General features: G+C 43.8%; 1 protein-coding gene across 1 annotated transcript in view; it reads right to left on the reverse strand.

Annotated features, from left to right (window-relative positions):
• Positions 1–4336: 4336 nt before the first annotated feature.
• Positions 4337–15734, reverse strand: part of ncanb (neurocan b) — a 132834-nt gene continuing 121436 nt past the window's right edge. Inside the window, exons 14-17 of the mRNA XM_071521499.1 lie at positions 14441–14523; positions 13727–13871; positions 7120–7302; positions 4337–4473 (exon numbers count right to left, since the gene is read on the reverse strand). Coding sequence (XP_071377600.1) covers positions 4337–4473; positions 7120–7302; positions 13727–13871; positions 14441–14523 — 548 coding nt within the window. The remainder of the gene's footprint in view (positions 4474–7119; positions 7303–13726; positions 13872–14440; positions 14524–15734) is intronic.

A 15734-nucleotide genomic window follows, 5' to 3' on the forward strand; every position in this document is an offset into this window, starting at 1 on the left:
CCTCTCTCTTACACCACATTAAATGCACGGCAGGCAAGTTGAGCTCCTCATTATTTCGGTGTTTAAGAATGCGAAGGTATGTCTTCTCTACCGGGAGTCTGCCACAGCAACCTGCTGCTGCCTTAGAAACACAAACATACCCAAAGTCAATTTCCTCTCAATTGTTCACATCATTTCCCCCGCCTCGCTGATTCAATCAGACAAACACAAACTGAGTCCATATACAACAAATCTAACTGAGTTGCCCTCCCACAGTTGCCATTCAGACAGAGTGCAGTCAAACAATCACAGCTACCGGCGCTCGGAGATACGGTCGTATTCCCTCCGATCCGGCTCTTGTCTCGTCTCGGCTGAGCTCAAAAGACTCCAACAGTGAGTGGTGAGCCAGTGTGATGGGAATGACTGGGTCACAATTAGGATGGGCGGCTCAGCCCGAGGAGAGGCCGGGGTCTATTGGCTGTGAAGACGTTGGACGTTTTGCCCGCTGCTCCCCCTCAGGCACGCTGCTCTGCGCCGCTTGGTACCGAGCCAAGAGACAGCTGGAAGCAACCTCTGTTAAGCCACTCATCTTCATAATTAAGACTCACAATTAGAAGGCTCCGTATCTGGCTGTCTGTCTGCCCTAAGGGCTCAGACTAGAAAGACCAAGGACGGGAGGCGACGGGTTGAGAGAGAGAGAGAGAGAGAGAGAAAAGCAAACAGAGATAGAAATTGCTGAGAGTGTGGCTGAAAAGTGTCTGCAATTTGGAGAGTGAGAGAATGGAGTCAGACTGGGTTTCTGTGTGTGTGTGTGTGTGTGTGTGTGTGTGTGTGTGTATGTGTTTGCATGCATTAAAGAGTGAAATCGTTACTATGCGAGTGTGTGCTTGTCTATGGGGGAGAGAGACTGGGAGAAAGCCCGACACTTTCCACAGACACAGAGCAAAACTGACCGGTCCCACAGGATGTGCCGAAAGCAAGTTGGCCCAGTACAGAGACAACACACACACACACACATACGTACACACACACACACACACACACACACAGCCTAGAGGGTGACCATCACAAGCCAGTCAGAACTTTTATGTGGAGGCTATTTATTTTGGACTCTTTGGTGAGGGAAGTCAGCTATGCTCAAACTTTTGAAAAACAGCATCATCAATGGAAAATCCATTCACACCAGTTAAGGATAGAATATTTACATAAATCTGTGGTATCTTGGGTAATTGTTTGAGCATTTATTGATAGTGGACAGCAATATCTATCAATCATCTCTTCCAAAATAAAAGTCTCCGCAGAGCACTGTGGGGGGAAGAGAATGAGTCAGCACAAGACAGAATAGCAGATTAAGCATCAGTGCTTTTTTCTAACCATAATGCATATTGATTGATTGAAACAACATCATGACTGGTACATAATTTAATTTATTCTTCTATTTCATTTAATTTAACCCGCCCCTTGTCTCAGCGGGTTTTCTGTTTACCAGTCTGAATTTAGCTCCTTCTCACTCCATCATAGTTGAGCAAGTTTGTTGCTGCTGTCACAAACTCGGACTTTCACATCACTAAGAGAGACAGACATACACGTAACGCAACAGTAATCGCACTGTCTCTGGGAATCAACTCTGATTTGAATTGCCCCGAGGAGGCTTCTGTCTGCCCTTTCATTCATCCACCCACGGTCAATCCATTTTCCGGGACAGAAAGATAGAAAGAAAACCATGGCAGCCTGACATCTACGAGACGAGTGGGGTTTGACGGCTGTGACAGGTCTCAGGGCCTCCTGTCCGTCACCCTAAACCTTCCACTCTCTGTCCGTCAAGCTAACCCTTCCCCTGTCATCACAGAACCTCCATGGTTCTGCAGATAATGCAACTTATTAATTAGGCATGCCTTTAGGGAGATTAATTAAACTGATACAGGGGTGTAGGTTCACTTTCCTCCTGAGCGTTGAGGAGTGTCAGTCACTGTCAAGGTTGATAGAGACTAACAATGACAGAGAATAGGTTGAAGAATGGAGAATGAGCAGTGTAGAGGTAAAATTAAAAGTGTGTTAACTATGATTTTCAGTTAAGATTTCCATCTATATAAACAAAAAACAATATTTGGATAGTAGTATTAACAGAAGATGCATTTTCTTAAATAGATCACGTGACTTGGAACTGTATGAGGAACTGTTATTAAAGTTTATATTGGCTTAAAAATAGTGGGTAAACTCTTTCACAAATAAAGAGCTGAGTAAACTGAATTTAGGTGGATTTAACCTCCACTTCATTCCTGATGTGGTGAGGTAGTGACAGAGAGGGCGTAGAGTACAAGAGGGTGAGGAAGATAGATGAAAACAGAGTACAAAAGAGAGAAGCGGTGAGGGAAAAAAACAGAACACGACAGAAAAACAAAAAATGATAAGGTGTTGAGGCAGCGGTTTGGACACAATCCCAGAAGCTGCAAATTGCCGGCTTTAGAAAACACCAATTTAACCGAGCGGTAAAAGGGTTCGAAGTAAAGGGGAAGGAAAAGGAGAGCAAAGCGGCTGTTCTATCCATCTCTCTTCCCCTCTTTAGAAGCAGGACACGCTCCAGCAGTGAGCACAGGTGTGAACAGCTGTGAGCGGCGTGACACTCAGTCTGCCCCAGAAATGGGAAGCCCCCCTTAATCTCCGCTGACCCTCCCTGCTATCATCCACTGGGACATCAGCCACTGTCAACACCCTCAATCAGACACACACACGCTGCCCACACTTACAACACACAAACACACACACACACTGAGATAAGAGAGATCTCAACCCTGTTTTGCCACCTCTGTCTACCCTGCCATTCTGTATTTGTCCTCATGCCAGTTTACACAGCCTTGATCCAAGAGACTTCACCGCTAGTCTCTGCCAGTCTCAAGCTCATGTCTGCCTTCCCATTTCCTTTCCACACTGGTTTTAAAAAGCTAGTTATGGGCAGAGCGCTTTACCCAAAGGCTGCACACGGAGTTGACATACCTCGTGCTTGACGTGATGCATGAGGAGGTCCGCCGCAATTAAGGATCGAGATAGATACCCTGCTCTCTCTCTCTCGCTGCCTGGCTGACAGCACAATTTCTCCTTATCAGGCCAGAGAAGTCAAACTCCATAATAAAGGAAGAACCGACCATCAACTGCAAGATTTGATGAGAGATTGACCAATCAATACGGAGGATCTTTCCCTTGCTGCATCGCCTTGATTCATTTATGGTGGAGCATCATTTACAACACACCATCCTACAATAACACAAAATATGAGACAGGCAGAGCAAATATTGGACTGTTCTGCTGCGCTGAAAGAAACACACATTACATGACAAACTGACAGCAAATGTTCAGGTTAACCCTTGACAATGACAGCTGTGGATGTCTGACATGGCGAGAGCTGTTTGGGATCCTTCAACACTTTTGGAAAGCGACTGACTCTGGTGTGTAACGTGATGTGATGCGATGGGATGTGAAGTGTTCTCCATTTTCCTCTGGGGGCCCGGCACCCAATCTAAAGTAACTGTCTTACACTGACAAGAAGATACAACGCTAACAATTCAAATAATTCAATTACAACCGTCTCTGATTCAAAGTAAATCAATTAAATCTGTTTCAGAATAAGTTGATGTTGTTGTTGTAAGTCAAGTAAAATGTCTTACAAAGAGCAAACCAAAAGCAGTGGAGTCAAGAAATACACACTGAGCATCTGTAAAAATATGGTATGTTCAACAGACAAAGACTCAAGTCAACAACATGGACTCCACGTCTTCCTTGACTCGTCTGATTTTGATAAAGCATTTCCAACGATGTCATCCCTATTTACAGTTTGTACTAAACCACTTCTCTTCGAAGCATGTTCAATGTGGAACCCAAAGGTATTAAGGTATCATTCCAAAAACAGGTCAGCGAAGCCCCACATTTCAGGTCATCGTTGAACTCAAAGGAAAAGAAAAAAAAGTAACTGGGTCAAGTGAGAGGGTAGGTGAGAGACAGACGAGAAACGAGTGAAGTAAAGTAAAGCAGAGAAAGTAAAGTAAAAAGAGTACAAAGGGATTGTTATTGTCCCAGTAAGGCCTGGCAGGACTGTGGCAGGCCTCAGAGTTGACTATGATACAGGCTGACTCAGAGAGCCAGGGGTGGAGCTAAGGGCAGGGCAGGGCAGGACAGTGCAGGGTGGTGCGGGACGGGGCGGGGAGAGGGCTTGGGCTCAGAGTTTTGGGCTGAAAGGCTGTGAAATCGTGTTTGGGGGAATTGGGTGAGAGTAAGGGACGACAGGAAAACAGGCAAACTGCAATGAGCAGCCAGGGAGGAGAGGGAGTGGAGGAGAGGAGGAGAGGAGGGGATGTTTTTTGGTTCAGAAGTGGGCGTGGTTGTGGCCCTGGGCCTGGTCTCCTCCGTGGTGCCCTCCCTCTCTGTGGCCGTGCTTCTTGTGCTTCCTGCGCTCCCTCCTGCCCTTGTGGTGGTGGCGCCGGTAACGGTGGGACCGCCGGGCTGGAGGAGGGGAGAGAGAGAGGAAGAGAGAGATGGTGAACAGGGCAAAGATCCCAAGATCCCAAACCTTGGAGGAGGAGGGTCTGGTGGTTCTCCCCCAGGAAAAAAACCTGCTATTTAAAACGAGTTTTACAATACATTTGCATGATTTATATCCATCTGAACTATAAAAACAATTATATTCTCCCTCAATTCCTTAAATTCCAGTGATCACAACATCCCCGTTATTATGTTAAAATTAGATGTGGCATTTTTCCAGGCAAGCCACCTCCTCCACTGTATAAATATGAACAGAGCATTTTTAGAAAGTATTTTATTAGAATACATAGCTCCATTTGCTTGCACTTCATTCATTTAGGTACTGTGAGTGTGTGTGTGTCTGTATATGTGTGTGTGTGTGTCCCTTGACAGTGTCGTCACTCTCCAAGGTTGTCAATATATGGAATATTTCTCCATAGCAGCCAGAGTGAATTCAAATGTCAATTATATTAACATTGGGAATGGAGATCATCCAGGAGACTGAAATGTTGAAATGTTTGTATTATTAAAATATGCATGAAGGACACATGGGAATTTATGAAATACATACAGAGTGGCTAATGGGTAGGCTAATGAGTCCAAACGAACAACGAATGGGGAAGCCTATAACATCTAGGCTACAGTGGCCTGCAGCTCCTACTACTGATGCTCAGTGTGCTGCAGTCAACATGCCACAAGACTTATTAATGATATCCAACAGTTCATGCAGTAGCTTACAATAGTATGAAACGTAAACCTTCAAAAACACATAACTTTTTCAACCTGACATCAAAACGTAACTTGTAAAGTCAAAATGTTCATCAGATAGGTGGTTTATTACATGCCAACTTCGCAACGTGACTTTAATGAGCAGCCAAACGAGTCATAATGTTTTGGAGGCTCATTTGTTCAACATTTATGAATTTATTTTTGCTGTTAAGCTCCTCATACAAAGGCATTTTCACTGGCATTGCCTCCTTTTGCTGTTCAGCCATTCTCAGGCAGCTGTTACCGGGTGAGAGAGTCTCATCTGCCTCGCTTTCACAGTCAGACCTGGTTTCATGGATCTATGAGGCAGTAAAGGGGAGCAGCCAACAGGGGTGTCACTGCACCGCTCACATCCCCACCTCCAACTTCTATGCTTGTAGCTGTGGAAATTTTCAGTATTATGGGGAAAAATGGCTGACATCTGGACCTTGATGCCCTCATTTAGGGCTGCGGCCACGATGGTGAAATAAAAGAGAGGGGAGACGATTCATTAAAGAAGGTAGATAAGTAAGAGATGGGATAAGACGAATGGCAAGAGTGAAACAACGATGAAAGGAAGAAGATGAATTGGTGACAAGCGCCATAAGAAAAGAATGACAGGTGTTACGAGTTGAGATAAAGATGACAAAGAGGGAGGTAAAGCTAGGTAAAAGGCCAAAGAAAGAGAGTGAAACACGGGAAGGTCAAATCACATACACTCTATACAACTCTTAACAGCGTCAGCCACTCCAGGCAAGAGAATCTATTTTATCTTCCACTCAATAGACTGGGCGCCTTTAGCATTGCGCACTGAGCTAGCCGCCCACTCAAAGTCTGAGTATAAGCTTGTTCCTGGGGTGTGCTGCCAAATTGGATCTCTTGGTCCTTTTCTGGATTTTGCCAACAGAGATATGTCTTCTGCAAAGAATGATAACGATGCTATAACTCTGGGCCGTAAAAACAACAGTGCTCCAAAAGAAAAAGTGACAGAAGTAAAAACATAAGAATCTTTATCACTTTCAACAGAAGCTACATTATTTCAGTATTTCATCGTAACTGTCGTATGTGTGAATGAGTGAAATGAAATACAAGGCACAATGTGATATATCACCCCCCCCCCCCCCATATCTCCTCTGAAAGAGCAAATATAGAAATTATGCTGAAATATTATGACAGCTTTTTCTGTCATAGTGAGAGTGAGTTCTTTGTTATTATTTTGAGAGAAAATAAAGTTTGTTTTAAATCTCAAGGGAGACTAGGTGTATAAAAGTCGAATGATAAAAATATCTTACCACTGGCACGTAATTTTAGCACTGAACCATCTCATTTATTCATTTACTCCATCCGTAAGTCTCTTTGAGTATGAGAGTATATTTGGTGTCTTATACTGCATATACTTGCATGTGCATAAAAGGTCTTACATGATATGGAGTATAAAAGTGGTTTCACTTTGGTTGAACATTTTCGTTTTTAGCACACAGGACCGTGTGCGGTCGACCCAGCACTATAATTTGTTTTGAAAACCTAGTCTAAAAATTATACCTCAGGCATACTGTATATAAAGCACATCAAAGGAGAACCTATACAGCTAAGTAGACCCAGGGGGCTTAATTCATTCTGCATCCAGGGTTATCCTGCTTTTCAAGAGATTACTTTGCCTGTTTGCAATTATTAATAATGAGAGCTGGGACGATAAGCCTGGATGCCAGTGGTGACAGCAGCTCCCCAGGGTGGCTTATATGGAAGGTTTACTGCTCTTAAATACCTATGGTGGTGTGCATGCTAAAAATAAGAAAATGTAAACGTGAAAATGGCCTAAGAAATAGAAATATTGCTTTAAGTTGCCTTTTCTGTATGAAAAGCCTGTCTTGTACCACTCACATTTTGTGCAGATGATTTTGGGTCGGTCCCACTTGCCGTTGGCGCGACACTTGGCGGTGGGCACGTGGCGCTGGAGGAAGCCGTCGGCACACTGGTAGCGGACCACGGAGTGGATGTCATAGTGGGAGCGCTTTCGACCAATCAGGAAGGCATTCTCCACGGTGGGTGGAGCTCCGCAGAGCACTGCCAGGGAAGAGAAAGAGACAGCACAAGATAGAATAGAATATTAAACATCAGACGGTGTCATGACTTTTTTGTAGGACATAGATATATTGAAGATGCACAAATTATTAGGGGCGTCTTGCTGATTTTGAATTGCAGCCTCTTTTGTACAATCCACCTGTCAATTCTCTCAAAGTTAAAAAATCCTTCTCTATCTTGTCTGCTTCTCTTTATCTACATCTCCTCCTTTGTGATTGCTATAGATTTAATAAATGAAATCAAGAAGGGATAATGGCTTTTACCTGAGTTCACCTCATCAGTGTAGCCTAAAAAAGTAAGTGTCCCTAATTTTTTGCACATTCAGTCTATATTCTGACGTCTGATTTTTAGAACACATACAATATAGGATTATCACTTGGCTAAAACATCTTTCTGAGAGCCACTTACAGCACAAACACCAAAGTGTGGGTTTAGCATTTATAGGACAGCGTGTCTGTCCAAGTCTGTGAGTGCGTGGGCAGCTGTCAGAGTAGTATAGCGTTTTAGGGATGTGAGGAGTCGAGGCAGGCTCAGAAGAAATTTCTGTACAAAACGAGATGGAGAGAGGACATACATGCTGATCAGAGATAGACAGGCCAGTCAAGCCTCAGGGTAGCGCTCACACAACATCACAGACTTCTTAACTGTCTTGTCAGGGGGGCCAGTGTCTCCCTGTGGAGGTGACAGGTGAGGGTGTAGTAACTCTGTGCCTCCCTAGATGGCAGTCACGCAGCTGAAACCAAAGCTGCCCCTGCCCAGACTGCCTTTTGAACGTCTTTGGCATTGCAACATGCCCTTTCCCTGGCATCTTTGCACTGAGCTCACCCATGGACCTTTAGATGTCATGGAAAAGTTTTAAAGGAGTGCTATGTCAATATCAACAGCGCTGAAGTTCCCCCCTGAATGTTCATTACGGTCCTACAAACATGCAGCGTATTGTCTTGGATGAAGTTAGCTAGGTGGACAATGAAGCTATTGTGACTTATTAAAACGTGAAAACTGGGGCTGCAGAACCCATCATGAAATAGTCACAAGTCATGGTGAAAAACACTTAATTGCTTGTTCTATGTATTCTATGATTTTATGGGAAATTTCACCTGAGAGGTAGGCAGGTTTGTAACATTACTAGCTAGCAAGTAATCTCTAGTGTAACTACTCAATTATCTTGATTTTCCAAATCCATGTTACATAACAGAAATTAATTAATTCATCATTGGTAACAACATTGTTATACAAAGCTATCGTCTTCCTAGATGCCTAGTCGAAATATCAGGTAAAATAGCTTTGTTCACACATTATTCTCTACTGTCGAGCACCAAATCCCTGTATTTTTAAAACTTGGTTGGACATACAGTATATTTGGGACTCAAACAACATTGCTATATCATGCTATCTTTGCAGCTGTATCACCTATAAACCTGTGTATCAATGTGTGTGCTTACATCTGTGTGTGTGGGGAGGGGGGCACCTTTGATGTTGAACTATCAAGCCTGACCTGTACAGCCGCCCCACCCCTCGACTGAACCCCTTGACTGAGCTCCTGTGGGCAAGGAGAGTGAGAGGGCGGGCATTGCTATACCCAGTCATAGACTACAGGGTCATGGTCATGGTTATCAGAGGTGAAAAAGAAGTTTAATGCCACCTCAGGCTAGAGGACGTCCTATAGGTGGCTGCCGAAATCGGCTATGCGACTGATTGCCACTGATGCCTTGAATGTGATCTACAGGGTTCAGTGTAAATCACCGGTAGCCAGCAGAGGACTTAATCAGCAACCGGAAAATGTTTACAATCACTTTTAATTCCCTTGTCCCTCTCTTCCATCTCCTGCTATTACCTCCTAAATTCTTAATAAGGAAAACCAATGTCATTAACTCTGATGAAAGGTTTAACGCCACATTTACAGTCTAATGTGTTGTGGAAAGAAAGGGCAAAAAGCACTTCCTTCCTCACTTGAGACAATCACTGACTCAACACAAATGAAAGGCTAAAAGGCAGTTTTCCATTAGCCTATACCTGCATGTCTACTGTTGGATGATTTCTCACAATGGAGTCAGTGAAGTCAGAATGTACTGTATAATAGGGGGAAAGGAGAAGGTCACTATATAAAGAAAAGCCAAATGCAGCCATGATCTTATGGGAGAAGTGTGTAAATCCCAGCTTTAAGTCAGAAAAGGCCCTTTTGTAGAATACAGCATGAAGGACAAGGTCTACAACAGTGGAGCTTAGCTTGCTACAAGTTCAAAATGCCCATAATAAACCTCTCTAAAATAATCCAAAGCTACTTCTGAATGTTTAAAGTAGTGACTTAAATCCTTAAAACACCTTTAGAGTGCTTGTTCAGATAACCAGTGATCGTCATTTTTCACAGTTTCATTCAGCCAGAAAATTCACACTTTGCATCCACTGCGAAACCACTGGCATCAATATATGTGTGTGTGTGTGTGTGTCTGTATGTGAGGGTGTATTGGCAAAAATGTGTGTTTTCATGCGTGTATGTGTCTGTTTGTGTATAATCAGGGTTGCCACGCACACATTTGGCATGAGATACACGTACGCTTTCGGGCTCCGTCTCGCGCTCTCAAGCTCCCCAAACAAATCTCACACCACAGTTTAAATGGTCAATTAAAATATAGCAAGCCTCAGTCTGAGCAAAGTGAATATTCTGAATACATCTGCTAGCAGACAATATTTTCTCCACACATGATGAGATGAGATTGGCTAATAGACAGTAAGAAAAGACTGATTGGCTTCATTGTCTCCCACAGCAGCGCTGTGTGTTGCTTTCTGTGCACAAGGCACTTTTTGAAAATTCACACCAAGTTCCCAAGACTCCCAAGATGGCGGTTAGAGGTAAGAACCTCCGCCCACCGTTATTACTTGAGATATAGGATATCGCTGCTTCAGCTGTCAGACAGCGCTAAGTAAGGCTGCTAACACGGTGTTAGCAAAGCTGAGATGTGATAACCACACAAAAAAAAATGATATCCAGCTAAACTGTTTTGACCAAAGCTTCTGTCACCATGACTACAGATGAGTTTGCTGAACTACTGTAAGAGTAGAGAGAAGAGAGGAGTGGGGAGAAATAGAGAAGTCTTAATGAAGAGAAGGAAAGTGAGGGAAGTAGAGAAGATAAGTCAAGAGGAAGAGGAGGAAAGAGAGGGATAATATAAAACAGTGTTATGGCTTAGGTGTTGTAATTCCCAGCAGTTAAGGCAAGATATTTTAGTCATTGTACATTAGAGGTATGTCATACAAAATAGGGCTGAAAGGGAAGGAGGGGAAAATATCCACATATTTCAGACAATTTCCATGGGTCTGTCAGTGACAGCCAATAATCAGTTTTTAATTTTTAGACACATGAAAACCCATGACATGAAAATCTTAGCTCATGACAAGAAAATCTCACTCCAGCCAGCAGTTGCCAACCCTGTGTGTACATGGTATGTGTTTGTGTATGTATGTGTGTGTGTGTGTGTGCATGTGCATGTGGAAAGAAAACTAATGAGGACATCTCTAACCAGCCACATGCAGCTGAAGAAATAGATCAATATGTACCAGAGCTGGAATGGCTCTTAATAGCACAAAACTGCATGCATGCGTCACATGCTTCTACAGTATGTGTGCTTTTGCGGTGTGCGTGTGTACACCGTGTTTGTAAGTGTATTTTTCTGTCTTTGTGCCCGTGTTTGGCTGGCAGGGGGTAGTCAGGGTGATTTAGTGGCATGGTGAGAGCTGCAGACAGTTAGATGCTGGCTCCTCTCAGCACTCCTAAGGCCCCGTGGGCTCCAAGCATCGTTACACCTACTGGCAATCATGTCAGAAAGGATTAGAGAGACACAAAAGTGTGTGTATTCTCACCAGAACGCTACTGGGAGTGTCTCTCGCCGGCGCACAATGGCTGTGTGGACGATAATGCTGTCTTGTTTACTGTGTAATGAACTGCAGCAGTTGTTGGACAAAGCAACTATCAGGTCTTGGACTGGAGTAGAGCGTAGGAGATGATACCGTTATCTTCTGGTTGATCATCTGAGTGTGTAAAAATGTGTGTGTGTTTCTGTCAGACAAACTGACAGATAGGCAGATAGGAAGACAGACAGTAGGAGAATTAAGATTATACCACACACTATGAAAGCACTATATGAATACATTTTGATTGATTGTACAGTATGTGTGTGATTAGTGGAGGCTTTGTGTGAGTGGGTTGTGCAAGAAGTCTGCTCCTCTCTCTCTGTCTCTCTCTCTCTCCCTATCTCTCCATACGTGAAAGAGAGATCTCACCATCACATCCCATCTTCCTCATCAGGATGACTGTCTAACCTCCTCTGAGTTATAGGGAAAAAAACCTCATCACCATCTGAATGACACATCACCCTGCCTGTCCCCTGGGTGACTGATTAAGGCGTCTGATAGGCTGCCACGGTGCTGTTATCACCCAATCAAGCCCAGGGGCCACTGATGAGCAGAGAAACAGGAAACAAAGGCACTATTAGAAATCAGCCAGAGAATACTCAGCATGGAGCTGCCAAACTCCACTGATAAGACGAGACATTACATGGGGTTACTTAGGAGAGGCTGACAGGAACGTGGGGGGAAGATGAAAAGATGTTGGTGATTGTAACTGACTGATTAAGGTCAGAGGTGGGCTGGATGCTGGGGACTTGTGACAATGTGCGTCAAGAGGTGGTGCAACACCTTGCTCATGAGGGAAATACCTTTCCCTTCATACAGGAGTGGAACGGGATGTTTTGCAACTCTCCAGAGCCCAGATGTACTTTCCCCGTTTCTAGAAGCACCTTCTCTATGCTTCTGCCTCTAGTGACAATTAGCCTAACATCAGTCCAAAGAAATTTACCGTGTAACATACAAACCATCGATAACATAATGACCATGAGTTTTTAGGGTTTCAACCTGTGTTTTGTATAAGGCTTTTGGTGTTCTGGCTCATCCAATATTCAGTGATACAGCGGTACTTGAGAAGAGAAGATATTTTAAAGTCCCCATGAAATGAATTCCCATTACTTTTACTTGACCTCATGCTGCACTAGTAGGCTTAAATATAAATTCCAACCAATAAAACCACCACAGATTTTTGAACAATCCTGCCCCTTCGCCCCCCTCCCATCAAATAAAACTGCCTTTCTGTCCCTGGCTGATATTCTATTGGTTTAGACTTTTGAATGATCCCTCTACATGCCTGATAATACCCCAAACTACGCTGCTGCCAACATCCATCTCCAGATCAAGAAGCCATTACTTGGATTATCCAGATCCACAGCTTAAACACAAAGCTAGTCCAACTCTAAGCTCTAGGGTAAATTTTGGGAATGCAGCCACCAGTGACATCTTGTGGCCCACTATTTCAATAAACCCAGCCTGTTAATCTCCACCTAGCTATTAATACGTCTGTCTGCTTGCTATTGGTCAGCAGTCTGACCTGTATGCAAATGCATGGCAAAAATAAGCTCTAATAGGCTCTCGGAGGAGCGCGTTGTGGCCTAACTCCTGCGCCTCACAGTACCATGACAGTGCAGCTGCAACAGGGGACACCCAGAGGAGAGAGACGCCTGTATAGGAGCTTAACCAACCCCTAACTTTGCTCACCTCATTTTGCTGAGTTTAAGTTTCCCAGACCTAAAGTAGAAGGTACATTCTGCCTCGGTCTTACTTGAAGAAGAGCTTCACCATACTAAAACCGAACATTTGGCTGAGGAAATGGAGCTGTGATATGAGGAGAGCAAACTGTCTGAAGTACTTTAAGTTCCGGGTGAGTTAGTGTGTGAGGTTGGAGGGTGATGCGATATGGGAGAGGGAAGGAGCGTTGGTGGGCTATAATGAGCATGAATCTGAAGTACATGGACTGATTGAAGAGGCTTGGTGGAAGTCTCTACCACAGCACTTAAACATGTATAAAGTATGGTACAGCTGGGATGTTCAGAATCTACCATTATGTACCTGTGCTGTGAATCTGCTTCTGTCTCCACTTGAACACTAATGGTCTGCAACTCTTATGGGCTGCTTTACACAAAAAACTACGGTGTCTGGAATCTTTCATTACCTTCTCTCTCCTTTTCCTATCTCGCACCTCTCCTTTGCTCATGACATTTAGGCCTGTTCATTTTTAAAGACCTTATAAGTAGTGACAGCAGAACAAGGGCTCCTTTGCCCTTTTTCTCATTCCCGCTGTCTCTTACTGTCCGATTCCTTATTCTCTCCCTCCTTACTCCAGCATCTCTCACCGCTTCTCTCTCTTTCTTTTTAAGGATTTTTTTTTTTTAGTGTTCCTCCTTCATATCCTGCTCATTTCCACCTCCTTCCCTCTCTGTCAATCATCTTAGTCGCATCTCAGTCGCAGCATACATGATGCCGCTCTCCCATCTCCTTCCATCCATCCATCTCTGGTTCTCACCTGTTCCCTTCTTGCAGACGTAGGGCAGGTTGTAGTTGCAGGGCACGTCGTTCCATTTGCCATTCTCATGAGCAATCATAACCACACAGTCCTCTCCTCCAGCGAAGAAGTTGTCTGGCTGGTTTTCACGCCAGTTCTCATATTGCTATACCATCGCATATACAAGAAACGCAGAGATAGACAGATAATTAGACAAACAGATTGGAGAAATCAATACTGTAAAAATATTTGATTCACCGTCTGTCTTTTTTAAACGCCAATGTCATTTTATCCAGATGATTCTCGACATCAAGCCTCTCTCATGAGTCTACTTTTTTCAGAATATCCAATTCTGTGCAAACCAATATGTAACAAAAGTGCCACCTGCATATTTCTAAACACATTCAGGAGACACCCTGCCATCACCAGTAGATGCACATTGTGTTTTTATTGTGCTGTCTAATCATGAAAATCTCAAGGCAGATGTACCAGATTTTTTGTTGTTGTGATCGCAATGGAAAACAAATTAATAGATTAATTTCCTCAACAAATTAATGGATTTTTGCGTCATTGCAGTCTCCAGCTGCGATGATGAGTGTCTCCAGGTTTTGTTTATGCTTCACAAATTCACTCATGCACTTTTGTTGTCAGATGCGACTAGACTTAGGGGCTTGATGAATTCCACTGGGAACGCCAGTTGATGGTGGAACAAAACAGACACAGCTGCTTCCTCACCAGGTCCATCTTGTCGGTCCACTGAAAGTCGTCCTCCACTGTACGATCATTTAACCCGATCCAGGTGTTATCATGGCTTAGACCTGAACAGGGGGTAACAGACAGAGCTTTCAATACACAGACACACACTGTACACATACATGTGTGTGCCAAGAGGCTGATACACAGATGCACACACATACAGTCACACACACACAAAATGCAGACATAGCCTATTCAATTGAATTCAATTCAATTCTGTTCAAGGGAGCAATTCGATGCTGGAAACTCATCACACAGACACAAAAATGACTAAGGACAACACTAATACTACAGAATAAAGCGTTATGACCAAGCATTAAAATACATATTCCCTTCCATTGCTCTGATGTTCATATCATTGTACCATATAGCTCAGTGAGTAGAGCATGGAACTAACCAAACCAGGGTTAAGGGTTTGAATCCACCGTCCATGTTAGAAATGTAAACACTCATGGTACTATAAGGCACTTGACAAAGGGGTCCACCAAAGGGCATAGGTTATGTTAATATTACATAGGCTACACACATCAAGTCTGCTTGGGGACACTCTTACTAAAAACTTGAGCAAAACAACGGGACACACAAGGCCTGACAGAACCCTGGAAGGCAGCAGGGACATCTCTGAGATCTTATCACACTTCCCTCCCTGGGCAGAGCCAAGAGAGGAGCGACCATCCCTATCTGTGATGCACTGGTGATGAGATTTTTTGGTGTGTGTGTGTGTGTTTGGGTGTGTGAAATGAATTTCAATAATGGTGTTTTTGATTAACCTTGTGTATGTGTGTGTGTGTGTGTGTGTGTGTGTGTGTGTGTGTGTGCGTGTGCATATGTGTGCACGCACGTGCATGCACATGCACATATGCAATGGAATTTCAATCATGGTGTATCTGATTAACATCATTACCAGGCCCATTAATCTTCCTAATGGCTCTGGTCCCCTTATTGCAGGGGTGGAGACGTCCATTTTCAAGGCAATTAAACACACTTTTTGGTAAATGTGTCTGTGTAAAGGAAGGATGGGTGCTAGATGGATGGCACTGGCCTGGCATCTCTCCGAGACAGAAAGTGGGTCCAATATTACAGGATTTGCTGCGGGTGACCTGGCCTTATTATGACACAAGTGGTTGTGGAGCGATGCCAGAGGGTGAAAACAAAGCTAAGAATGAGTTCAGTAAGTTTTATGTAGCTCCAAGGTCTGTATGGATACTAGCTTGGCATTACTGCCTAGCACCTCACCGATAAACTACTCTCAGTGGCCAAATATTAAAGTCCT

This window comes from Centroberyx affinis, unplaced genomic scaffold, assembly GCF_046629955.1.
Source record: "Centroberyx affinis isolate AG114_WGS23_722 - 3 ecotype Tasmania unplaced genomic scaffold, CSIRO-AGI_Caff_v1 ptg000893l_1, whole genome shotgun sequence".
NCBI lineage: Eukaryota > Metazoa > Chordata > Actinopteri > Beryciformes > Berycidae > Centroberyx > Centroberyx affinis.